This window comes from Cibotium barometz, chromosome 50, assembly GCF_041138505.1.
Source record: "Cibotium barometz isolate CiBa-2024 chromosome 50, ASM4113850v1, whole genome shotgun sequence".
Taxonomy (NCBI): domain Eukaryota; kingdom Viridiplantae; phylum Streptophyta; class Polypodiopsida; order Cyatheales; family Cibotiaceae; genus Cibotium; species Cibotium barometz.
Window position 1 is genome coordinate 43452892 of NC_141095.1, and position 26183 is coordinate 43479074.

Consider the following 26183-nt stretch of genomic DNA (forward strand, 5'->3'; position numbering starts at 1 on the left):
AAGGTCTTAATAAAAATTCTAAGATATTTAACTATCTTTAAAAAATAACTTTAAAGATTTTTATAGCTAATCAAATAATCATAAACTAGAACCAAATCTTGCATACATGTTTTGTACAATATTATGCTTTGCTGGTGCATTTTGTGAGAGTCAATCACATATATACCTATCCTTTTAGGTACTTTATTTTAGACAGAAGTTTACAAATTTTGAACCATATTTATTACTATAGAATAAGAGGCTACCATGCATTTTTAAACATCTCATAATGCTTTAAGTGGAATATCTAGTCATTTTATATAATAATAAACACTATTTTCATAATTTTCTCACTAGATGATCCAAATATAAGCAAGGGTTCATATACGATGTTCTATTATTAATGCAATTTTAAAAGTTGACACCTCCATGATTTATAGCTACGACAAGTCTCATTGATGCGGCAAAGTGAGTTCGAATGCTTGTTATCAATTTTGATATTAAAAGCTATGAACTGGGTGCGGGTATAATCTTTTGCATATGTGGCCATATGTAGACACATCCTAGAAAGTATCAATTTTTTTGAGGATTGTTTTTGGGAAATGATAACTAGCTCTTATGGACAACAGAAAAGAGTTATGTATCATCATCAAATGTTTTGTATCTTTGAAATTCATAATAAGAAGTCAACTAATGACAACGACACAAGTCATTTTGGGCATTTTGGAAGAAAATGGATTTGATCTTTTTTTAGCAAACCCCTAAAAAGACATATTTATATCTTGTTGAGCTACCAAACTCGTGTTAATAAATCACAATAATTAAATTTATATTATAAAGTTTAGATCAGATTATGGTCTGGTTGATGAGATTATTGATCAGGTTCTTTTATAATTAGGATTGAATCCTTGATCCAAATATTTCAAAACATAGTAAATTCGTAAATGACTATGGAACTCGGATTTGGACATAATTGTAAATATGAAAGTAGAATAGGTGGAGTGTCCAAGTAGACAATGCCCGAGGAAAATTATGTATAGCAAGAACATGACTTCCATACATGAACATTGTCAAAGATGTGTTTAATTACTTTGATTAAATCTTAACTATAATTATCCTTTGTAATGGTTAATCTCTCACACATTAATTAATAAGATAAAAATTGAGTGTATGAACCTTTGATTGGCTAAGGTTATGTTTTTTTGTTTTATAAGGTCATTATTAATTAGGCTTTAAATGGCCAAATTTGGCACCTTGTGTAGACTCTTGGTCATGTGTCCACTATTTGCTACTCTCAACTCATCTCCCACTTACCATATGATTAGCAAAATTGGGTAGTTGATTACATCCATTTGTGTGAGCTTTTCCATCTTCTCCTCAAGCTGAAAATTGACACAAGGTGATTAGGGGAGCTCATAAACCATCATTAATGGCTATTGCTTATTACTTGTTTATGATACTAAACCTCATTTATATTACATGAGATTATGATTAGGCACTATTGGGACTTTGATTAGTGGTTTTTAATCATCAACAATAAAGAAGGGGGTGTGTCGTTGTTTTTAGCCTGAAAATTCTACCTTCTACCTACTATCAATTGGAGCTTAGAGATTGCTGCCTCTTGAAAAAATTACAATTATAAATACCAAGACACAAGACAAATGCAATAAGAAAATTCAACACAAATTTCTAAAAAACCAAGACAAGTAGACCATGTTTCCTATTTATAATCCTTAATACCTAAGTCATATGGCTGGCTCCAAAAGTCCTTAGGCATGAGACCATGTCTCTTATTACAATGCTTGACATTGTAGGATTTTTTCAACGACCTATTAACCCTAAGTCATCTGGCTATCTTTTTGAAATTCTTTCTTGTCTTTTTATCAATTTCTATTTCAATTGGTAAATTACTTCTTTGATTTTTTTAATGCAAATAATTGTTAACTTATGGTCTTTTGTCTTAAATTACTATTGATTATTTCAATTTTATGATGTGATTAAGTGTTTTTTGTTTGTTTTTGGTTGATTTTGCATGATTCTTAGCTTCCATTTCCAAAAATGCATGAAAAAATATGAAATGCATGAACAAAAATTAACTATCCCACTCTAATCCACACCTAATAGAGCTTAATGCCAATGTTTTTGTAGTGGATTTCACTTCTAATCAAAATTTCTAAGCTATTCCTTGGTTCAATTCATTGAAATTTAAGCCTTATGGACTTCAAATCATGCAAGAATCGCCAAGAAACCAAGGTTTCCCCCTTCAAACATATGAACATAGAATATCCAAACGCAAATAAACTTTAAAATAAAATAAAATTAATACATCCAAGACTCCAAAACCATATGTTTTTTGGAGTCTAACCTCGTAATCAACATATCGAGAAATATTAGGTGATCCCAATAGCTTGGAATGGACAGAGGAATGGATCTAAGCCCTAGGCTAGTCCCTATCAATGGTGATAAATATGTTCACATCAAGAGCTTACTCCAGCCTTACTGAATCATGTGTTGTTGGGTCTTACCTTTGAGACATAATGCAACTCCCTAATGTGGGTCGTCTATCACATCCTCATTGTGTTGTCACAGAATGCTCCTTGCTAAAAGGGGGTGAAAGGAAGAGCTCTCTTTGGCTAGGTGGAGGCAAATAGAGATTGGCCTTTGTATTGGTTCTCCCTCATAAAAGGTAGGGGGAAGAGGCATGGGAAGGACCATGTTGAGGCGGCATGAAAGGTAAATGCAAAGTAGAACTTCATACGAGGTCTTCATCGTACCATGTGTAGATGCAAAGTATAAGTTCTTTATGCAAGGCCTCCATCATAGCATGGGCCAAGCTTGCAACACCATCATCCCCCCATCTAGATAGTATATCGAAAGGGTCGGTTTTGACAAGGTTAGTTACAAAAGCATGTGTCTATGCATGCCATGAAAGGTACAAGAGGTGAAAAAATTTATCATGCCCAAAGTGAAATATGCAAGTGACGTGCATGGGTAATGGATGGAAGGTGTGCCCTGTATGTGTACTCCTCCAACTCAAAGATTTCTCTAACTCAGCTACTTTCTTCGACTCTCTTTACTACTTTCCTTTACATTTAATTGACCTCCCTTTTCTTAGATTCAAGATTATGAGATGTAGATGCATATAGCAACATAATTTTCCTAATTCTGAAAATGAAGCTAGGCGACCTCTCTGGTTTGAGACATTTGCTTCTCTGGTATCGAGCATTGGGGATAGAGGATACATGGATAAATTTTTTGGTGTGGGCAAAGAAGAGACCATGGAAGATTCTTGGTGATTTAGAAAGATCTAAGCGATGGATTGTACCATGGGCCAGGCTTATGCTCGCCATGGTCTCCCCATCCAAAAAATACACCTAGACAAGTGTTGAGGACGAGGCTTAATACAGGTGCTTGAGATAGCAGTGCCTATTATTACTATATTTATCTAACTAAATGTTGAGCTTACATGCATAGGAATGCTGTTAAAGGTGTGCCCCTATAGAATCTCCTTTTGGTGAAAACTCCAATACACTCCACTCTTTTTTTTTCTCTTTTTTTTTGCTTTCTTTGACTCTTTCCATGTAGCTTGTTTTTTTTAGGAAACCAAGATGAGTGTTGTGTACTAACTTTTTGTGTACTGACTTTGGGCCCATAAACAATTGGAAAGTAGTGGATGGGGCTTGGCATGGGGTGAGACTTATTAATCCACATTTGGTTCCAAAGGTATCGCTAATCTCGTAGAAGGAAATGATAAAGAGCTTGTGAGAAAGCCAATGACTGAATTGCCATAGGATATCAAAGGAGTTTTGGAACTCGATATCTAGTATATCTTTTTAAAATTACCACCCTGTGACTACAGAAGTATTTAGCCATGTCATAAAGATCCATTTGTTGATAGAAGTTGGGACCCTTATTGAGCTTAATTGATTTATGGGCATGTCCTCAAGGATGAGGATATGATATGAGAGAACTTGCATGTGGCTACTATAGCAAGGTCGGGAATCTTGGTGTAGTAGTTGTAATTAAAGTTATTCATTTAGAGTCGTATTTTAGTAGTGGTGAGTGGTGTGGTGTGACTCTTTCAATGTATGGGAAGTTGTAGAAAGGCCCTTTACCTCCATGCATAAGAACTTGCACGTGGACTACCTTCTTTTAATTAGGGATGTACTTGGGGTTGCTTCTCTGGGTGCGACTATGTACTCTATGTGGTCGTGAGAGTGGTGTGGATCCGTTAATGTATGAGAAGTTATAGAAATGCCCTTTGCCTTTCATGTATAAGAACTTTGATTTCGACCATGTCAAAGAGCATATCAAGGCTATTATGGAAGTTGTGAGCTCCCACACATAGGTAATATACTGAGTTTCCACCACCACAAGAAAGCGTACTACAACGCATATTTTTATGGCATTGTAAACCATAAAAAGACTTGGAAATATCAAAGATTTGCACGAAAAGCTTCTACAAAAAATGATCAAGCAGAAGGCCATCAAAATAAAGGTACAAAGGACCAAAAAAGATACACATGACACAATCTTCAACAGGCTTATCTCTTGTTCACATCTAGAAAAAAGCCCACACATGATATTGATACTACACATGCTCAATCTCATTGTCTTAACAATATAACTTGGATAAACATGGGTAGTGGAGGGTATATCCAAACTTTGGAAGGTGCTATGCATATTGGCCCTTGTTCCTTCTAGGTATAATAGAGTGAGGCCTCCCAACTTAACATTCATTAGGGGACTCGGTCATGTTAAAGCCATTGTTTAGGGTAGGCCCTGCCTTAATTGTAATTGTCTTTATGATGTTCATGTAGATTGGAAGGGTCATACTTTGTCCTTTGTTATGGAGGGTCTTCCGATGTGTCTTAAGAGTGATTTTGCGGTCCCACCCTCTACTCTTGTAAATTCATTAGTACTTCATATTATAATTATAAATTAAGATTATGAGGTGTTTCAGTGTGTTCCCCTTTCATCTAATGTTACTTGTAGTTTGAATATGGTTAAGTTGGATGCTTGGGAGACACATGCTTTAGAAGGCATCTTGTCTAGCTCTATCCGTGCCCTATTGGGGGTGCAAAGGTTGAGCAGGTCAACACAATCCTCCCCAAGGGAAAGAATAACTCATTTCACTCTACCTAAGATTATAGTGCTACAGTCAATCACGAGGAGAAAGAACCAAGTTTACTCTTTACTAAGTCTGATTTGCATTCGCTATGTTGTGTGGGAAGCTATTGAAGAGTATCGCTCCTAACATGAAAGGGACTTGAGAGACATCTCTATTCTTCTCTGATTAATAGTGTTTGATGAGGAAATGAGATAAGAACACAAGAGAAAATATTCTAAGTTATTTTGATCTACCCAATGTACACACAATAAGGAGAAAGACCAAGTAGAATGTGAGGCTAAATCCAAGGAACCTTAAAACAAATACTCATACATTGTCTGACATGTCCTCCTGGTGGAAAGAGTTAAAAGAAGTGTTGAAGGTGTTCCCAAGCATTTCCTATGATGGTCCAACATAATTACGGAGGTGATTTGTAGTTTAGAAACAAACATTAAGAATATATATATATATATATATATATATATATATATATATATATATATATTATATATATATATATATATATATTATATATATATATATATATATAAAGTATCTAAATAAGGACCAAGGGAATATCCAAGATTGATGCCCCAATATTGCAAGCACCAAGATGAGATGTGATTTTTCATGTCCAAGTGGATGCTTTAAATTTTGCAATCGGATGCATACTACCATACCCTTAAGAACACAAAATGGATTTTCTAGTGAGTTTTGCTAGCGCTAGCAAGATAAATTACACCGTCACCAAAAGAGAGAAGGCTTAGCTATGGTGTAAGCTTTAAAAAAAGCTTCATCATTATCGATTGGCTAACAAGTTTGAGTTCATTGTAGATCATCAAGATTTGTTATATTTGGTAACAAACCCTAGTGCAATTATCGTTTGGCTAACAAGTTTGAGTTCATTGTAGATCATCAAGATTTGTTATATTTGGTAACAAACCCTGGTGCAATTAGCGCTTGGCTAACAAGTTTGAGTTCATTGTAGATCATCAAGATTTGTTATATTTGGTAACAAACCCTGGTGCAATTACCGCTTGGCTACCAAGTTTGAGTTCATTGTAGATCATCAAGATTTGTTTAGAGTTTGATTTTGTTCATAGAGAATCACATCATGTACATGGTGATCACTTATCAAGAGTGACAATGGACATCCACCAAATTGGAGTGGAGGATGTCCTTCTTGATGCTTCTATGTGTGGTGTAAAAAAATAGTATGTGTGGTGTAAAAAATTAGTAAATACAAGCTGAAGTACAAAAGGACGACTTAGACTCTTGAGGTCATTGAGCTTACACCACAAGATCTTGGGTGGTCAAGAGATGGCAGGACATTTCAATGGGAGTAAGTAAAAGCGTTGTTATGCCCTCTTATTGAAGATATGTTGTTCCAAATGCACATGGAAAAAAGGAAAAGTAATAACAACTTAAACTTAAAAGAAGGCTCAACGTTTGCTCCTATGGCGCATAATGGATGGGCTGCACACGTGATCGTGAACCCACCGTCACACCATGTTAGATCAACAATGTTGTTGTGGCAATTGTTGAGGCGTGCCTTCAAATGGAGTTAATCCGCGTCACAATTTAGACTTCTCTTCCGCTCTGAATCTTATCACCTAGCTTCTTCAGCTACCTCTCTTCTAATGCTTCCCCTCGCATGCACTTTCATTTGGCATTCACTCGACCGTGAACAACCTAGTGTTAGGTGACCAATCCATCTCAACTTGCTCTCAACTAGTTGCTTCAGCTGCCTCTCTTCTAACGATTCCCCCCACGTGCACTCTCGGCATTCACTCAAACCGTGAATGCACTATTTGTAGCTGACATGTAAAAGGATGAGCCATCAACAGTTCGGATACTTGGCATCTATTTGGAAACTTTACCACCTTAACTTGCTGCCCCAAAACTCTTTCACTACACAAGGTAGAGCAACCTCACTCTTGCACCCTTACACGTGCAGACCATCTTCAGCACTTCACGTGTTCTTCGCTGCCACTCTCCCATGCATGCACATATCTTTGCCACCCTCTTGTGTTCCATCACTTCACTCTCTTCCCATGCATGTGGCCACCCAGAAGACCATACATATAAGTTTACACTTTTTTCTTGGAGGCTTTAGGTCCTCCTCGACAATGGTGATGCTTTGATGCCCAACCCCTCTAATGAGAGCCTTACCTATCCCCCAAATCATGAGAAAATCATTTCCCAAAGCAAGCAAAGCTGGATCTGGTTCTATTGGAAGTGGTATCTCTGAGATCTTCCCCTTTGCACCACTATAATATTATATATATATATATATATATATATAGAGAGAGAGAGAGAGAGAGAGAGAGAGATGGGTGGAGAAAGAAAAGAGAGTGTAATCCATGGTTCCCTTTCTCTCGCATAGTGTGGTCGTCATAAGAATACACTCAACTATGGAGATAGAGGTTTCCATAAAGGTAACAGGGAGAATCTTGCAACCACTGCCCTGCAAATAAGAATACACTCAACCTTGAGAGAGAGGTTTACATGAAGATAACAAGGAGAATCTTGCAACCAATACCCTGCAAAGAGCTTGTTGTTATAGACAAAACTCAAGTCAGCAATTTTGATGCTATTTTATTATGTGACAAGTTTCCTTGTCTTGTTTTCAACTGTGAAGGGAAATTCCCTCATTCTTAGAGGGGTTTCTTACCAAAAAGACCAATTCCCACCCTGAACTTTGGTGTGGAAGAGGCTTTATAGGAGAGAACCCATGCCCGTCCCAATGGAGTGGGAATGGACTTTATGAAGATAATTTAACGGGAGGCTCCATGACTCAAATTGCTTGATGCAACAATCCACTACTTCATCCTGGTCAATTAATAGATGAACACTTTCAGTCAGAAGACACAGCACTGACCCAGGCTCAGAAGATATGTTTCGTCCATGTAATTGATAGAAATATGAAAATCACCTAATCACCTATTCACGTACCATAGCCATTTCTCAGAGATATCTTCTCACAGAAGCATTAATAAAAAATACACCATATCACACCTGTAGAACAATACCCATTGGCTACGAATGTGTCCGCGTGCATTTGTGTGTGTGTGTGTGTGTGTGTGTGTGTGTGTGTGTGTGTGTGAGAGAGAGAGAGAGAGAGAGAGAGAGAGAGAGAGAGAGAGCTTGAATAGCTAAAAGTAGAATATGTGCATATACTAATTATGCTTGGGTGCAAAGTTGCTTATCAAGGTGATTCTAGGAGATAACCATCTTGGCAGTGGATTTACTTCAGTTGCTACACCATTGAAAACATACATAAAATAACCTTAGTACATCACCTCCACGCACTCCATCTCACAAACTTTCTAGTAAGTGTTGGCAAGAGCACATGTTAAGGATTAACCCAGCCATTACTATAACCTACAGCCACCAACGCAACTCACAAGATTTTGTAGAGGTTGCATATACGGCGGAATCTAAAAGCAGGCACAATCTGACTTTCTTCCAAAAACAGCATAACCATGGGGCTAGGAAAGGCTTAAAACCCACTACACTTCATCTACACATAAAGAGGCCAAGCACCACTAGCAATGCTCGAGGCATTTGTAGGCTTATCCACACTTCATGTATTAAAGAACCAATCAATTAGTGAGTTCTACAACAAAACACCATGCTGAAGCAGATGCAATGCATCCATTGCGCTTGATAAAGTTTGCACAAAGCATAGATAAGGATTCTGGATTCAGCTTCTCTATGCCTATACCTAGATGAATCCAGGAAAATGCCCGTATTCACCTTTTAGGAACATGCAGGTTATATACTCATGGTAGTCAACCCACAAGACTATATAACTATCAACTCCATTATGCATAGTATGGACTAGATACTACGACATCCCCACTAACGTCATCAGTGCACCTCTACTCTCAACCTATCAACTACATGGTATACCCGAAGCTGACACCTGCAAAATCTTCATGAGAAAAACTCAGTATAACAGCTTGCGAACTCACCACACTGAATTTAACTGTAAGTTGAGTCACCTGTATAGAACTGTAGTTATCCATGACCTGCTAGTGAGCCGTGTGTGACACAAGATAGCACACTCTAGTGTCATGAACTCTATATACAGTCAGCGTTAACATCAACTCACTACCACAAGACTTAAAACAAGTCAACGGTGTTTCTGTCTCCATTGCCTTTAAAACTAAGATCTTGCCTGTCCACACGGCCTCGTTTGTTATACACATGAAACACTGTAGCTTATTGAGTTCAATGGCATGAGGTGTGCTCACTATCTATGATATAACGATACCATCCACCTAAAGTAACGTCAATATGGAGATACATTGAACTACAACACTCCCTGGTTAATTAGTTTAGCTCACAGCAGGAGGTGTTCTCATTGTCTATGATAACGAACCATCCACCTGAAGTAATGTCAATCTGGAGATACATTAACCTAAAACACTCCCTGATTAATAAGTTTAGTTCAAAGGGGGAAGGCAAGTGTGTGAGCCTCTTGACCAGTCAGCTTTTCAACTAAGCATTTGAAAGACCTGAGGTTTAAAAAGAAAAAAAAAATCAAAGGAACATGTAGACATCTCAGGTGTTTCATGGTAGTGAGAAATGCCCACAAACAGATGGCTGGTTCAGTACATACTTAGCAGGAGGCCATTGCAAACCAGTACATACTTAGCGGGAGGCCATTGCCACATATGAAATCACGGCCGATACGTACATCGGCAGACGATCTAGCACAAACAGGTTCTTCAGGAGGCGATGCAGGGGAGCTTCGGCGACCCTCCAGGCGCCATATCAGAAGCTAAGCTTCCACTAGCTGAAAGAGAAATTAGGGTATCAGAGAAAGGAGATAAACACACAAGGGTAGAGATTAAGATCGATGAAGAGAAGTTACCGCAGGCTGAGCGGAAGAAGGCTGGGCGGCAGCGTCGTCTTCATCGCCCCAGCCGAGGCTGATGATGGGAGGGGCCTTCGGTGGCTTTGGGTAGACGGCGGGTTTGCGGTTCTTGTCGGAGGGGTTGTGCTTCTTCGGGCGGGTCTTGTTGTGGTGAGCGGTGCACTTCTTCTGCGGTCGGGACGAGCACTCCACCGTAGTGCTGCCGCTGCGCAAACACACAGGTTCACTGCTCGCTCCCCTGAAGTGGAAGAGGGACACGAAGCTGCTCCTGGTGCTGGATAGGGCGGCGAAAGAGGGGGAAGAGGAGCAAGCAACGCCGCATGAGAAGGCCGTGGCTGTCGTTGAGAGAAGAGAGCACGCCATGGAGGCAGATGAAAAACGTAGCAATGAACGGCCTTCTCATCCAAATCCTCGCCTCACAATTCTACCCTTGCTTAAACACACCCACCGAAATTTGTAAGTGTACACACGCACGCACGATGGTGGACACATGCTATGGTGCACTCGACATAGTGTCACACTTGAGCGTGAGCTAAAAAGGAGTGCGCACAAAAACTGTCTTACGTTTGCATTCCCACTTAGGCGAGGTGGAAACGTGCCAAATTATAGGAGAGTTGTTTCAGGTCAGTCGTGCTAGTTGGAAGGCGAAAATCTTGTGAGACGATTTTTTGGCATGCCAATTGGCCTCCAACACAACAATTCCACCCATTGGGAGTGAATGGTGCCGCTCTCTCTCTCAAGGAAAGAAAGATGTGTTGAGTTTGTTAAGCACAATGTTTGTTAACCACTTCGTAAGTTAACATGGTTTTACCCGTCTAACCTACCATATAAGATGTTATGCCATCTTGCTCGCATCTATAATGGAAGCCCAAGACAGTGTTGGACTTTATAAAGCGGCCTTACCTAGAGCTTAATGCCAAATGGGGAAGTGATAAACTTCGTGTATATCATTGCATTAGAACTAGACCTAGCGCCAATATACTATTTTTAAATTTTGTTCAGCCTAGTGTGGAAGCTAGTCATTTGTATATAAATCAATTTTGACACTAAGCAATACACCTTGCAATAGAATACATGTGAGCTCTTCTCTTCTCTACTCTTGCTTGCTTGTATGCTATTGGATTCTTACTTACTTATATGCTAGATGGATTGCTTACTTCAACAGGTTTGCTTGTTAGGGTGCTCCCTCTCATTAGCTTCTTCTCCATCCACCTTTTGTGAGAGAGAACCACCGTGAAGGCCATTCTCTTCTTACCTTCATCTAGGCAAAGAGAGCTCTTCCTTCACCCCATAGCCACATCTAGGATACGACAGACAAGCTAACACACCCACATCAAGAAGTTGCATTTGTGGCTCGAAGGAAGACATGATGACACTTAATTTGGCAAGGCTACGGTAATAAGCAACTTAAATTTGGGATCGCCAATAGGGATTAGTCTAAAGCTTATTAGCTCTGTTCTTCTGTCAATTCCAAGCTTTGGGGATCTCCCAATATTGTGTGGTGCTGATTAGGAGGACACACTCCAAAAAACGGATTTGGAGCCTTGGATGCATTAGATTTGTTGTGTTTTATTTTGTTTTAAAGTTTGATTACCATGGTTTTTTATTGATTTGCATGATTTTGAGCCCCACAAGGCTTAGATTTCATTGCATTGAATCAAAAAATAGCTTAGCAATTGTCATTAATAGTGGAATCCACTTTAAAAACAGCTCTAGGTGTGAATGAGTGGAAAAGCTAATTTTTATTCATTAGACTCTGAGTGGGAAAATATAAGATTTGGGTGTGAATTAGATTGAGAAAGTTAATTCTTATTCATACATTTCATACTTTTTCATGCATTTTTGGAATTGGTAGCTTAAAAGCATGCAAAATCAACCAAAAACAATCCAAAAACATTTCATCACTTGTATAAATACCTTAGACTAGGATGATAAACCTTAATCTCCTTCTATCAAGTTTAAAAATAATCACATAACTCCAAAAACTAGGTCAAACCATCTCTCTAGCCAGACGTGAGCTTGGACATGTAAGTCATGAGTCTACACATGTGAGTCGCGAGTCTGCACATATGAGACGTGACCCTAAAGGCATGAGTCTACAGACGTGCGTCTAGAGATACATAAACCTAATATGATACAACCTAAATAAAATTGCCTTGAAGACTTGTAATGCCTACCCACGTCTTTCAATTAAAATTCCCTTGAAGAAAGTATAAGGACATATCTACCCATGTCTTATTGAGGTTTTCTTGTCATACAACCTATACCAAACTATAAATTCCAAGGAAAATTCTTATCCTTTACAATTATTAGAGCATTTAGTATGATTATTGTCCAATAATTTCTCACCAGTTCACCAACCCTATCATAGGCTCAGAGCCCCATGCACTAATTGGAATCCGTGTCTAAGTAGGACTATTTCATTAAAATCAAAAACCGTGAGCCTATTTCCATTAAAAAATCCATGACGTGAGCTGTAAAGCCCACAAGACATAAGCCAACAAGCATGAGCCTAGAGATGTGAGTCCACAAGACATGAGCGTAATGTGAGTAAATCTCACTAAACCTATGTGAGCCTATTTCATACCAAAAACGTAAGAGGATACAATGTATGGTGTAAGAAGAAGGTGTAAGAAGAAGTAGGATCTTTCACAGCACAAAACTTTAAAACTAAAATTACATAATAAGCGAGAAAGAGAAGAATATTGTATTACTAAAGTGATACAAAAGATCGCAAATCCCTACACCAGTGTGCTCCTATGAAAGGATGCTTCAATGGTTGATCTGGAACTACTAATATGGAGGCTATATGCTAGTAGAAGCTAGGAAATAAACTCATAGTGGTGACTGATAAACTATGTGGAGAAGGGGCTAGCTATGTATCTTTATAAGCCTGTATACACGAGACATGGGCCATGACATAAGTACGTAGGTCCGTGGTCCGTGGTCGTATGTTCGATTTCCATGTAGATTTGGCCCATGAATATATACTAGAGATTGCATAGCGACTTTCCCACCTCCCATGGTCATCCAGCTCATCTTGGGCCCCGTTTTCAAGCCCTGCAATGTTAAGACAGGGTATCTAAAAATAAAGTCTACCTACTCCATGTGTAAACCGTATGAGATAACGGCTTATTATAGCATGTAGCATATCTAGCAGTGTGCTAAATCTACTCCAAGCTATCTCTAAACCATCTTGCCTATTAGGCCACCTTCCCATGTGAATATCAGAATGTCAGGTGCTTGAGCTATCTCTAAACCATCTTGCCTATTAGGCTACCTTCCCATGTGAATATGAGGATGTTGGGTGCTCGAGCTACTCAACCATGGCTACTCCTCATAATGGGGCCCATACAAACATGAGCTACCCTGTACCTAGTTGCACTATTGCGGTGGAGGGGGGATCGGTTTACTCCTTGCATTTGGGTCGTCTCACACTCTTTGCTCTGAGGGGGGATGTTGGAGAAATCATAGTCAAAGAGTGTGTTCTAGTGTGTACTAGGAACTAGTTTATGAGTCTTTATGTGAGAGAGTGCCACGTGTCACTTTGGGCATCATCCCATAAGCATATGGTACTTGAGTGTGTGTGTTCACTCTATAAGAGTGATGTACTTTCTTGTGTGTTATATCAATCAAATCAAGCTAGCTTGGTCTACATGTAAGTACTTGTTCATTGCTTTCATTTCCTTTCGTTTCCATTTCCTTTCTACACCTAGAGTTCGCTTCCATTTCCTTAATTTTGCTATCTTTCCTTTCTACACCTAGAGTTCGCTTGCTCTCCTGCTCCAACATGGCTCTGGCAAGCTCTTCTCTATTTCTTGTGCCCTTTTTTGCATTTGTGCTTCTTATCATAAGCTCTTTCTCACTCTCGTTGTGCTTCTACTTCTTACCTTCCTCATGGATGCTAACGTCCACCGCCATCTACCAGTGACATTGATAACATATCCACTAGGATGAGCAACTAATAACTCTTTAAGTGATTGGGAAGGCGAAATTCCCACCATCATGTGATCTTATTTTCTCAACCTACCCTTGCTACTTATCCACTTCTCCAAAACTTCATCACATTGGTTGATTGTTAACCTCATCTCTAACAAAACAAAAGTTCCAATTGTAAATGACTTATAGACTCAATGGTGGGCATCTATAAGGTTTTTAAAGAAGGCACATGGATTTTATCTCATGAGGATCCTAGCGTACGTGGGTACCAAAGGTGAGTAACAACCCTTGTTGGATTAACAAGGGTACCAAAGGTGAGTAACAACCCTTGTTGGATTAAGCTTAAAAAGTCACCAACAAGAAGAGTGGCATAGACCATAGCAAGGAGAACCATGTGGGTTCTAAAATTTCTTTAACAAGATCAATCATATCACAAAGGCAAAACAATGATTTAGGTACCCAAGGCTAGTAACTTGGCAAGCAACAATGTACAACACAAATCTTAAGGACATACAAATAATACACATCAAGAGTACTAATGTATAAACAAGTGTGCTAGACATTGAGACTATGAAAGACTAGACAAGATATCACTAAGGTGGGCCAAGAGCTCAAGTAATAGTTGTAACACGAAGCCTAGATTTCCAAAGGAAGACAACCACCAATGCTAGAAGATCAAACAATAGTAAACCAAGCTAAGGGACAAGAAGATGCTTCTACATTAACCCAACCATGTCTCCAACTTTTCAACCCTATAATGGAGGCAATTGAGGAAGCTAAAACAAATGCACAAGTGGTACTTTGTTGGAATTAGGGTTAGGGTTGCAACAATGCACACACACAACATAGAGAAGCTTGAGAGCACACAAACTCGCTAGATTAGAATGAACAAATATGTGCCAGGCACAAAAGATAAGTACATGCCCCAAAATGAGTAGATAAGAGGGTGTACATACACATGGGGGAAAAAACCTCCTAGTGAGGGAAAAAGTACCCCGGTGGTCCTAAGTGTGTTCACACACATCACTACCATATAATGCTACAAATCCCCCTTGGAGTGCTGATGTGAACATGTACAGGATATGGCCGATCAATCCTGAAAAGGCAATAAGCCCAAAGTTTTATAAAAGCTTCGAACTTTTCACACGAGGAAGAGCCTTCATGAATAAATCTAACATCTTGTCATGTGTAGGCACATAAACCAAGCTAATCTCTGCTGCAGAGAGTGTTTCCCTAACATGGTGGTAATGCACCTCAATGTGCTTAGTGCGAGCATGAAACACTGGGTTCCTCTCGCAACTGCTAATGCGCTCTGGCTGTCATTAAAAATCGTAGTGCTAGACGACTGTCCAACACCCAAATCAGCCATAAGACATCTGAGCCACACACACTCAACTGTAGCTGTAAAAGCTACCCTGTACTCAGCTTCACAACTAGAAGTGGCCACTATAGGCTACTTCTTACTGAGCCATGATATACATGAATTACCCACTAGTGGACACTCATGTGTCATAACATCCAACCTAATCTGAATCATTGAAAGCATGCAGCTGTGACTCACCTCCCTTTGGATACAATAGTCCAAAATACCGAGTGCCTTGTAAATAGCAAAAAACCCACTTAATAGCTTGCCAATGCTTCATACCTAGGCTATGCATAAATCTGCTCAACTGTGGTATATCTAGCCTTATGTTACACACATAAAGAAGGGATCTAATAGCCTGCTGATACAAACTAGCATCAAAGGAGTCTCCTACATCTTGAAGACTAAGTCGAGTACTTGTCTCCATAGGTGTAGCCACAGGTTTATAGTCTTCAAGATTAAACCTCTTAAATAGCTTCTGTATATATTTAGACTACTGCAACATAACAATGCCATCATTGCGTTGCATAAATTGAATCCCCAAATAGTAATGCAAGGGTCCCAAATCTGACATCTCAAACAATGATTGGCAAACCAGCCTTAAAGGTTGAAATCTGATCTATATCGAGTCCCGTGAGGAGCATGTCATCAACGTATAGAACGATGACCAAAAATGTGTCCTTACTCCTCTTCACATATAGGGTACTCTCTGTTGGACTGTTATAAAAATAATTTGCAACCAAGTATACATAAATCTTCTCATACCATGCTCTAGGAGCGTGCTTAAGGCCATAAAGAGCCTTTTTCAACCTGCATACTTTAGACTCTTCTCCTTTCACAACAAAACCAGAAGGCTGCGATACATACACCTCCTCATGTAAATCACCATTCAAGAATGTAATTTTAATGTCCCAACTGATGTACATTCCACCCATGATGTGCTGCCAAAGAAATGAGACACCTAATGGTAGTCATACGAGATGTGGGTGCAAAGGTCTCATCATAATCAATGCCCTTTTGTTGGGCATACCCCTTTGCAACAAGTCTGGCCTTGTAGAGCGATCAATGCTACCATCTACTTTGCGTTTTAACTTGTAAACCCACTTAGTACCAATGGCCTTCTTGTCATGAGTTAGATCTGTCAAATACTAGGTGTCATTCTTGAGTATAGAGTTATACTCATCCTACATAGCATGCATCCAATGATCATCATCCTGTGCTTCCTCAAAGGAAACAGGTTCCTCCTCATTACATAAAGTAAAAATGAGAACATGATCCACATGAGAATAATCTACATGATGAGAACCTGCATGAGTTCTGTTAGGTAAAGGAGCTACCAACTTGCTATCCCTCAGTGTCTGCACAAGCCATTTTGGCATACGCCTAGATTCTTCTATGGTTGCTCTCTCCTCATCCATTACATCCTCAATAATTGCCTCATCAAAAGGCTGATTTGTAGGCTGAATTTCAGCACTTGTTGGTTGAGCATTCAATTGCTCTACATATGGCTGCTCTCCATTAAACAAAGGTAGGAGCGAATCAAACATGTCCTGTGAGCATACATTCAGCTGTTTTTTGCATGAAAGCATGGAAAAAACTAAGTTTTTGACAAAAACAACATCTCTACTTACCAAAATCCGCTTTGAGGCCGGATGGTAGAGTCTATATCCCTTGCTTTCTGAACTGTATCCCACAAATATGCATTTATCTGCCTTATCACATCAAGCTTATTGTGTTGTTGCTCAGACATAAGAGTATAAGTAAGACAACCAAAAACATGCAAATGAGCCACATAAGGCTTCCTGCCATGCAGAGCTTCATAAGGAGTTTTAGGCTGCAAGACCTTGGTAGGGCATTTGTTCAACACATAGTTTGTGCACATAGTTGCCTCTAACCAAAAACCATGAGGTAAATCTTGGGCTTTCACCATACATCGTGCCATCTCCATGATGAGAGACCCGTTCTTCCTCTCAGCTACACCATTTTGCTGAGGTGTGTATGGCATTCTACATTGATGCCTTATGTCTTTTTCAGCCATATATGCATGAAATTCCTTGGACATATACTCCCTCCCTCGATCTGAACGAAGGGTGCCAACTTTACATTCACATGCATTTTCAGCCATAGATACAAAGTGCCTAAAGCATATAAAAACCATTGACTTATGCTTTAATGGATACACCCAGCCATATCAGGAGTAATCATTAATAAAAGTGACGAAGTAGAGATATCCCCCCCAATAGATGGTGTCCTCTCATAGGACCACATACATCACTATGTATAAGTTGTAATTTCTTAACAGCTCTCACAAATCCATCCTTTGGAAATGATGCCCGATGCATTTTACCAAGAATACACCCCTCACATACATGTCTAGAAGGGGTCTCAAGAGTTGGCAACCATATCATGCCTTTGAAAGCGTAACAAACTGCCATAATTCAGATGGCCAAATCGTGTTGCATAACTCATAGCACGAGTCATAGTAGAGACTGAGCAAGCATCGTGCTGTAACTTCTCAAATACATCCATCTTGTATAGGTCATGAAACAAGATACATAAGACAATGATAGAATAACCATCATTTCTATTCATGAACTGTACATTTGTCATCCACAAATTTCACCATTAAGCCTGACAAGGCTAAGGCTGAAACCGACAAGTTCTTCTTAATGTCTGGCACATATAAAACTTTAGAAAGAGTAAATGCGTCCCCATTTGCAGCAGTGAGCAAAACTCTACCAAGTCCTTTGACAGGATATGAGGAACCATTTGCAGCACATGTGACGGTTCCTACACACGAGATAGATTCCAAAGATGAGAACAATTTTTTTTGTGAAGCAATGTGCTTACTAGCACCATTGTCAAAGTACCAAGCATCCGATTCTACCATTGACATGCATACATCATGAACAGAAGGGTCATAACTGCAATGTACAGTCCATGCCCAATCATCTTGAGCAAAACTTGTTCCTTCTTCTCTGCACTTGGTGCAGATACACCTGCCACACAGCCATGCCCGATTCTTTGTTTTTCTCCTTCTCTAGCATTTTTTGCACTCATTTATGTAATACCTTAGTTTCCTGCAGTAGTGACACTTGCCCTTCTTTTTAGGCTTATCACCTTCCTTACCTGAGGATTCTAATTTTGGCTTATAGGCACCATGTGAAGAAGCTTTACCTTTGCCTTTCTGGCTAGCAACAAAAGCTTGGTCACCAACTCGCATAACAGATTTGTTTTGCCTAGACTACTCATCTTGTAAGAGTACTGAAACCAGCTCATCAAATGTAAGGGCATTTGGATTTCCCTTCATCTCATGAGTCTAAGGGTAAAGGCAAAACTCTGATAAGAATCCGGCAATGCATTGAGAACTGTGGGCACCAATGTACTATCAGGATATATCTCATCCACACTAGTGAGCTACTCCTAAAAATCTTTGATCTTGGTCAAGAAGTCGTCCATTTAGTCTCCCTCATTCATGTGCTCAGACTCCAACTGTTTGCACAGATATGCGACACGTGCTTCATTGCGCACCTGGTATAATGCAGCAAAGTGCATCACATGCCTGTTTTGAAGTCTTACATGCCTGTTTTGAAGGCAAGTGCATCACATGCCTGTTTTGAAGTCTTACGTGACCAAATATGAGGAATAATGCTTCACTTCACAGAAAGTGCAAGCAATGCATGTGCCTATGCATCTCCTCCATCCCATCTCGTTTGAGCAGCAGTGGGAGGTACTGGTGGTGCATGTGGGGGAGCCACATCTGTATCAGATTCTACTTCAGATGTACCTGCAACACCTGGTTGCACTAGTAGTTGTGAAACATGACGAGTTTCACTACCACTAATCACATTCCAAAGGCCTTTATTTTAGCAACCACTACATGCCTCATCATATAGGACCACAATGGGTAGTTAGTCCCATCAAGTTTATCCTCAGCAAACAACATGTTGAATACATCACTACTACCAGCCATGACGGTCTACCAAATGCAAAATATTTCAACACACTACAAGTACCCTGAATGTAAACCCGGATGGCTGCTAACTGGGCTGAATCACCTGCAAAGTGTATGAAAACTAACACAGAGTAGAGAATAGAGTGTTACTGGCAGTACACACCCTAAAATGAGTAGATAAGAGGATGTACATACACACGCGAGGGAAAAAACCTCGGGAAAAAGTACCCTGGTGGTCCTAACTATGTTCACACACATCACTACTATATAATGCTACATACTTCACATGTACTTAACTCTCTACTAATTTATTTTCTCCATATATTCAATGCACATCTATCATAACCTAGAGATGATCGTGGTGACTCAAAATCTTGCATCATGGTTAAGGGATATTTATGATAGTCAATTAACATATCTGTCATTCATGTATGATAATCAATTAACATATGCGTCATCCATGTAACAAACTTCATGACAAATATGTCAAAGAAAGTAGCCAAATTGGTGAAATATTGAGGAAAGTAGTGTGATGGAGTGAGTTTGTGTCAAATCATTTTAAGAATGTTAAAAAAAAGTAGATTGAGTAGGGGAAATGTTAAAGGAAGCAATTGAGTTGCCAAAAAAATGTCAAAGTGAAAAAGTGTTAGAGAAATGTCAAAGAAAGTGAAGAAGTGTTAAGAGTAATTAACGAAAAGAGAAGAACAAGTCCATGAATGTGATGGGAAAGGTCCCAAATGTGAAAATATATGCAAAAGGGAAGAATCTTCAAATTTTCAAAAGGGGACACGACGTACAAAGTCACACTATATGAATTGAAAAGGCTCACTTCTCCACCCCTAGAGGTCCAAACACTTCTTCAACCGCTGTAGAAGTCATCATTATCATTACTTTATTGATTGTAGAACACTATATGAATTGTAGAAGGCTCACTTCTCCACACCTAAAAGTTCAAACACTTCTTCAACCGTAGTGTAGTCATATTTGGTAGTGATGTGTGTGAACACATTATGTTAGGACCAACTGGGGCACTTTTTCCCTCTTTAGGAGTTTCTTTACCCCATACTAGTATACAACAATCTTGGGCTATATGTATCATCGTTGTACAGCACACACATTCATTATAAATATATCATCTCATTGTGCGCTCCCTTGAGCTTCTCCACTTTGTGTGTGTGTGTGTGTGTGTGCGCGCGCGCGCGCGTGCGCATTCTCGCTACCCTATTTCCAACATTTGGTATCATAGCATATGCTCCTCGCCCCTATGTTGTTGTCAACCCTTCACCCCAAGTCATCTATCTTCTTGAATTAGATCAAGGAGCCCTTTTGGGAGAAGAAAGAGGATCATGAAGTGTGTAGTACTTTATACTGTAGTTTTGTAATTAGATTTTCATTTCAGGCACGTTTTGGAAACTATTTGCCTGATTTTTTATTTTTTGGAGACATCTTCGGGAACCGGATTTGTATTGTTCTTCATCGGATTCTAGAGTAGTTTTGTCATATCTACCTATAGACGGGTGTGTAAATACACAAGAAAGCATCAACAGACACTCACAACATCGGATCTTGTCTACGAGCTACACTTCAACGACATCGATCTCTACATCTTACGGGTAAGATTTCTACTCAGTTTACTCTCCATTTCTTTCATACACTTTTTCCCATTGTCATCGGCGTTATTAGCAACCACCTTGTTACATCAAAGTATCGCTTAGCACTTGTAGGTTGCATGGTTACTTACTTGGGTATTATTAAAAATGGTAGATAGTGATGTATTTTGGATGTTATCGCCGGTCGCTAATGTGATAAGCTTGATGGAACCAACTACCCGTCATGGTTCTATATAATGCAGCATGTATTGGTAGACCAAAGGGCTGTGGAATGTTATGGTTGTTACTAAGAAACATTTTGGTTCCTCTGATGAACATGATGTAGAAGGTACATCTACAAACACGAACGTAGTTACATGGTGCATTACCACAACATATCATACCTCCTATGTAGGAACAAACAAAGCGGGATGGAAGAGATGCACAGGCACATGCGTTGCTTGATTTGTCAGTCAAGAAAAGTATCATTTCTCACATTCAGTCATGCAGGACTGGTAAACATTCTTGGGATGCACTTGCATCATTGTACCAGGTACATAATAAAGCACTTGTTACTTATATACGCTAGCAATTAGAGTCAGAACATATGGATGAGAGAGACTCCATGGATAGTTTCCTTACAAAAATTAAGGATTTTAAAGAGCAGTTGGCCAGTATTGATGAAGTGTATCTTGACAGCTCATTGGTGCCCACTATCTTGAATGCATTATCGGACTCATATTAAGGTTTCGCTTCTACCACAAATGTTTAAGGAGTTTAATGCATACATGGCTGATCATGGGGTAAAACACCGATGTATTGTACCTTATACACCTCAACAAGACGGTGTAGCTGAACGCAAAAACAGGTCTCTCATCATGGAGATGGCATGATGTATGGTCAAAAGTCAGGAGTTACCTTGTGGTTTCTATCTAGAAGCAATCATGTGTGCAACATATGCTTTGAATAGGTGTCCTACAAAATCTTTACATACAATTACGCCTTTTGAAGCTTGGAATGGCAGAAAGCTCTCTTTGGCTCACTTTCGCATTTTTGGTTGTCTTACTTATATACTTGTTCCTAAGAAAATTCGTTAGCAAGCTTGACGATAAGGCTATTAAATGTATTTTTATGGGATACAACTCAGAAAGTAAGGGTTATTGTCTCTATCATCCTGCTATACGAAGCGGATTCTTGTGAGTAGAGATGTATTTGTGGAAGATGCAAGTTAGTCCTTGCTTTCATGTAAAAAATAGAAAAATGTATGTTCGTATGACATATTCAACACTCTCCCTTCATTGCTTAATGTAGGACACATTAATGTAGAACATTTGGGTAATCAAATGAATGTTGAGCCCACACACAGGTTACAAATAAGCATTTTTTCAGCCCACAGATCAACCTATGATGAGGCAAATATGGATGATACATATGATAAGAAAAAAAGGAAAATTGAAGAGTCAAAAAGTATGCCAAAATGGCTAGTGCAAACACTACGTGACAATAAATTGGCCACTCCTTTTCCTAGCAGAACACATGCAAGCTCTCATCACACATCTCTTGTTGATGCAGGTTATGCTTTTATTGCCAGTGTATGTAAGATGAAGAGGAATCTCTCCTTTGATGAAGGAAATAAATTTGAAAATTGGATGAGTGCTATGCAATCTGAGTATGATTCAATACTAAAAAACGATACATGGGATTTGGTAGAGTTACCTCTTGGCAAGAAGGCCATTAGTACGAAATGGCCTTATAAGCTCAAACGTAAAGCGAATGGCAAAGCTAGGCTTGTTGTGCAAAGTGTTATGCACAAGAGAAAGGCATTGACTTTGGTGAAACCTTTTCACCCACATGTCGTATGACTACCATGTGGACTATCATTGCATTTGCAGCAGCACATAAAGGTTGGAATGTACGTTAGTTGGATATCAAAACTACTTTCTTAAATGAAGATTTGCATGAGGAGGTCTATGTATCTCAACCTCGTGGTTTTGTTTACAAAAGTCAACAATCAAAAGTATGTAGATAGAAGAAAGGTTTATATGGTCTTAAGCAGGCTTCCAAGGTAAAGTATGAAAAGATTCATGCATACCTTGTTGCACAGGGTTTTTGCATCAGCCCAACTGACAGTACCCTCTATATTAAGAGGACTAAAGTTTTTTTATTGGTCATTGTGTTATACGTTGATGACATGCTACTCATAGGCCCTAATGATGATCATATTTTAGCTTTTTTAGCTTATTTAGAGAAGTCTTTTGAGATGTCAGATCTTGGACCATTGCACTATTATTTGGGCATTGAGTTTTGGCAGTGTAATGATGGCATTATTATGGTGCAGAGGAAATACATAGATGCATTGTTGAAGAGGTTCAATCTTGAAGACTATAAACTTGTGGCTACACCTATGGAGCCAAGTTTTTGACTGGAAGATGCAAGTGACTCTTTTGATGCTAGCTTGTATTAAGAAGTTGTTGGATGCCTTATCTTTTTTTGGGTGCTTTGTTGAAGAGGTTCAATCTTGAAGACTATAAACTTGTGGCTACACCTATGGAGCCAAGTTTTTGACTGGAAGATGCAAGTGACTCTTTTGATGCTAGCTTGTATCAAGAAGTTGTTGGATGCCTTATCTTTTTTTGGGTGCTTTTTTTTAGCGAGCGAGCGAGCAGTTTTGCGAAACTAGCGAGTGGTTAAAATTATAACACATAGGTACCTCTAACATCTCTCTCTCTCTCTCTCTCTCTCTCTCTCTCTCTCTCTCTCTCTCTCTCTCTCTCGACACATGTACACACCAACACATTTCACACTTTTGCGAGATACTGATAAAAGTTGCATCCATACATGAGACATTGAATATAAAATCCACCAATAAGTGTTCTTGGTTGAAATCGTAACACATAGGTACCTCTAACATCTCTCTCTCTCTCTCTCTCTCTCTCTCTCTCTCTCTCTCTCTCTCTCTCTTGTTATTGACATCTCTTGTTATTGACACATGTACACACCAACACATTTCACACTTTTGCGAGATATTGATAAAAGTTGCTTCCATACATGAGACATTAAATACAAAATCCATGGAAAACATCAATAAGTATTCTTGGCAACCAATGACATTTCACACTTTTGCGAGATATTGATAAAAGTTGCTTCCATACATGAGACATTAAATACAAAATCCATGGAAAACATCAATAAGTATTCTTGGCAACCAATGACATGGCCATCTCCATGACTCATATTCCATGTGAGACACCAGCACTACTTGAAGTTGCATGATCTTGCTGGTTTATGTTGGATCATGGAGGTCCCTCCCAATTCGGATACTAATATGTTGGATCATGGAGGTCCCCCCCAATTTGGATACTAATATGGGTTGGTCATGTTATGTTGTGGTATACCATAAGGATATGGCATCATTGCCGGTGTCATTTCTACTCCAGGTGGTGGTGGATAATAAACAAGTTGTTGGGCTGTATTGGTAACTCCATAGGTGGTGGTGGATAGTAAGAAATTTGCCAAGCTGTAGAAGTAGCACCACGTGGTACATATGCATCATGCCATGCATCATTTTATTGGATTAATTTTATTTTGTTATTGAGAGAGAGAGATAAGAGAGACACAAATAGAGAGAGAGAGAGAGAGAGAGAGAGAGAGAGAGAGAGAGAGAAAATGAAAAATTGCCATATTTGGGAAAATGATCACCCAAATTTGTGTAACACCATTGCATGTGTTCAAGCTAGCTTGCTCGGCATTCTCCAAGATTGAGTTCTTTACAAGAATGATTTTGTATATAATTTTTGCACAAGATTTGGCATGTATATGAGCTTGCTTTGTACATGAGATTTTTTTTTGTTTTTGTAAATAGGTAGTGATGTGTATGTGAGCATTTCTTTTTCATTATAACTTCAAAAGTGTAGGAATGCGTATATATATCAAATCTTTTCAACTTGTAACGTTTATATTCTTCTAAGATGTATAACGTATAAGCTGGGCTCCACTGTAGGAAACGGCCGGTGCTCGTGCTAGGCTGGACTACATGTACTGGTCTAATAACAGCCCCAAGGCTACCACAGCATGCAGCCGCCTATCGGGTGTGAGCCTGTAGGAACATCAGCGCTTGCTCGGGCTGGTCAGCGTCAAAGTAAGCTCGATCCTCCCAAGAGCCCATCCTCCGGATGGGAGAGGAATGGATAACGATACAGTGGCCTTGCATTTGAAGCCCATTTTGGTAGTCATATGGACTATTTTGAAGAAAAGCATCAAAATTGGCATACCTAAATCTAGCATTTCCTCTGCTTTCAATAGAGCACCAAACTTGGCATACATATACACATAGAGAGAGATGTGTCCTCTTTTATATATAGTAAGAAGTGACGTGACCTGTCTCCGACATGAAGTAGCCATCTCTTGTCTCCCATAGGTAGGGGTAGGGCACACCATTCTAAATAACAACTCTGCAAAAAACTCATGAACTCCTGAGGTGCACAACACAAAAATATACACACTTCAAACACATCTCTCTCTCTCTCTCTCTCTCTCTCTCTCTCTCTCTCTCTCGCGGGTGCACACATGCATTCCTTACATTCAAGAGTTTTCTACCTTCTATTTAAGATCAATTAATTGGAACAAAATGGTAGTGCATGATCATTTTGTTTATTTAGACCAATTAGGGTGAAGGCCTTACATTTATACGCATTTTTATATACATAGAAGGTTGTGCACATAAAAACACTTATGTGTAAAACGAAAAATATAACTCTTTACTTTTAGTCCTTCCCAAGGATCTGTTCACATGCAGAGGCTTTTCATGTTGCAGTTCAAGCCAAAGCATCTCCAACCAATTTATAGCGTTTGCATAGAGAATCTGCAAATTCTGAATTTTGCAAATATTTTTTTATAAGAGCCTATCCACATTATATCTCCTTTAATTTGATAATTACATCCATGACTCTTTTGCGTTTTCACACCTATGTCTTGGTGATTCACATGGAGTCATTTAACAAATGCATGATATTCTTTTTAATGATTAGTTATATCTGAAATTCACATATATGTGGTTTCTAAAAAAATATCTCACAAGTGACTATTTCTGTCTTGCGTAAGTCTTTTGCCTATTTAGAGGTTTCATATTCCATTTAATAAGAAATATATAGATTTTTTCCCTTTACACAGATAACTACCCGTTATTAGAATCTTTAGATTATAAAGCTCTAAAACAAATTTACTAGAATAAAGCAACACTTGCAAAATTCAACATCCACGAAACTTACAAATCTATGGTACTAGGTTTACAAGAATGAAATTACTCTTCCAAGGAAGGGCATCTTCCTTGGATCTTATAAGAGGAAGTGTGCAAACTCTCCACT

At 39.1% G+C, this 26183-nt stretch overlaps 1 protein-coding gene and 1 long non-coding RNA gene across 3 annotated transcripts; both read right to left on the reverse strand.

The window, feature by feature from the left end:
• Positions 1-7667: 7667 nt before the first annotated feature.
• LOC147610135 (uncharacterized) lies at positions 7668-8163 on the reverse strand. The gene is made up of 2 exons (XR_015264178.1): positions 8045-8163; positions 7668-7921 (listed from the first exon to the last, which is right to left on the reverse strand). It is a non-coding gene; the product is annotated as an uncharacterized LOC147610135 (long non-coding RNA).
• A 1347-nt stretch (positions 8164-9510) lies between these two features.
• PSRP6 (plastid-specific 50S ribosomal protein 6) lies at positions 9511-10421 on the reverse strand. 2 transcript variants are annotated; one of them, XM_086787094.1, is made up of 3 exons: positions 9972-10398; positions 9847-9893; positions 9511-9758 (listed from the first exon to the last, which is right to left on the reverse strand). In XM_086787094.1, the coding sequence occupies exons 1-2, from the start codon at positions 10335-10337 to the stop codon at positions 9879-9881; spliced, it is 381 nt and encodes a 126-aa protein (XP_086643220.1). In that variant the 5' UTR covers positions 10338-10398; the 3' UTR covers positions 9511-9758; positions 9847-9878. The 2 variants fall into 2 exon arrangements, with proteins under 2 accessions (XP_086643220.1, XP_086643219.1); XM_086787093.1 differs by having other exon boundaries at positions 9511-9893; positions 9972-10421.
• Positions 10422-26183: the final 15762 nt, after the last annotated feature.

Bases quoted from the DNA above. Each gene is read 5' to 3' on its own strand.
- PSRP6 (XM_086787093.1), bottom strand. From the start codon at position 10,337: ATGGCGTGCTCTCTTCTCTCAACGACAGCCACGGCCTTCTCATGCGGC.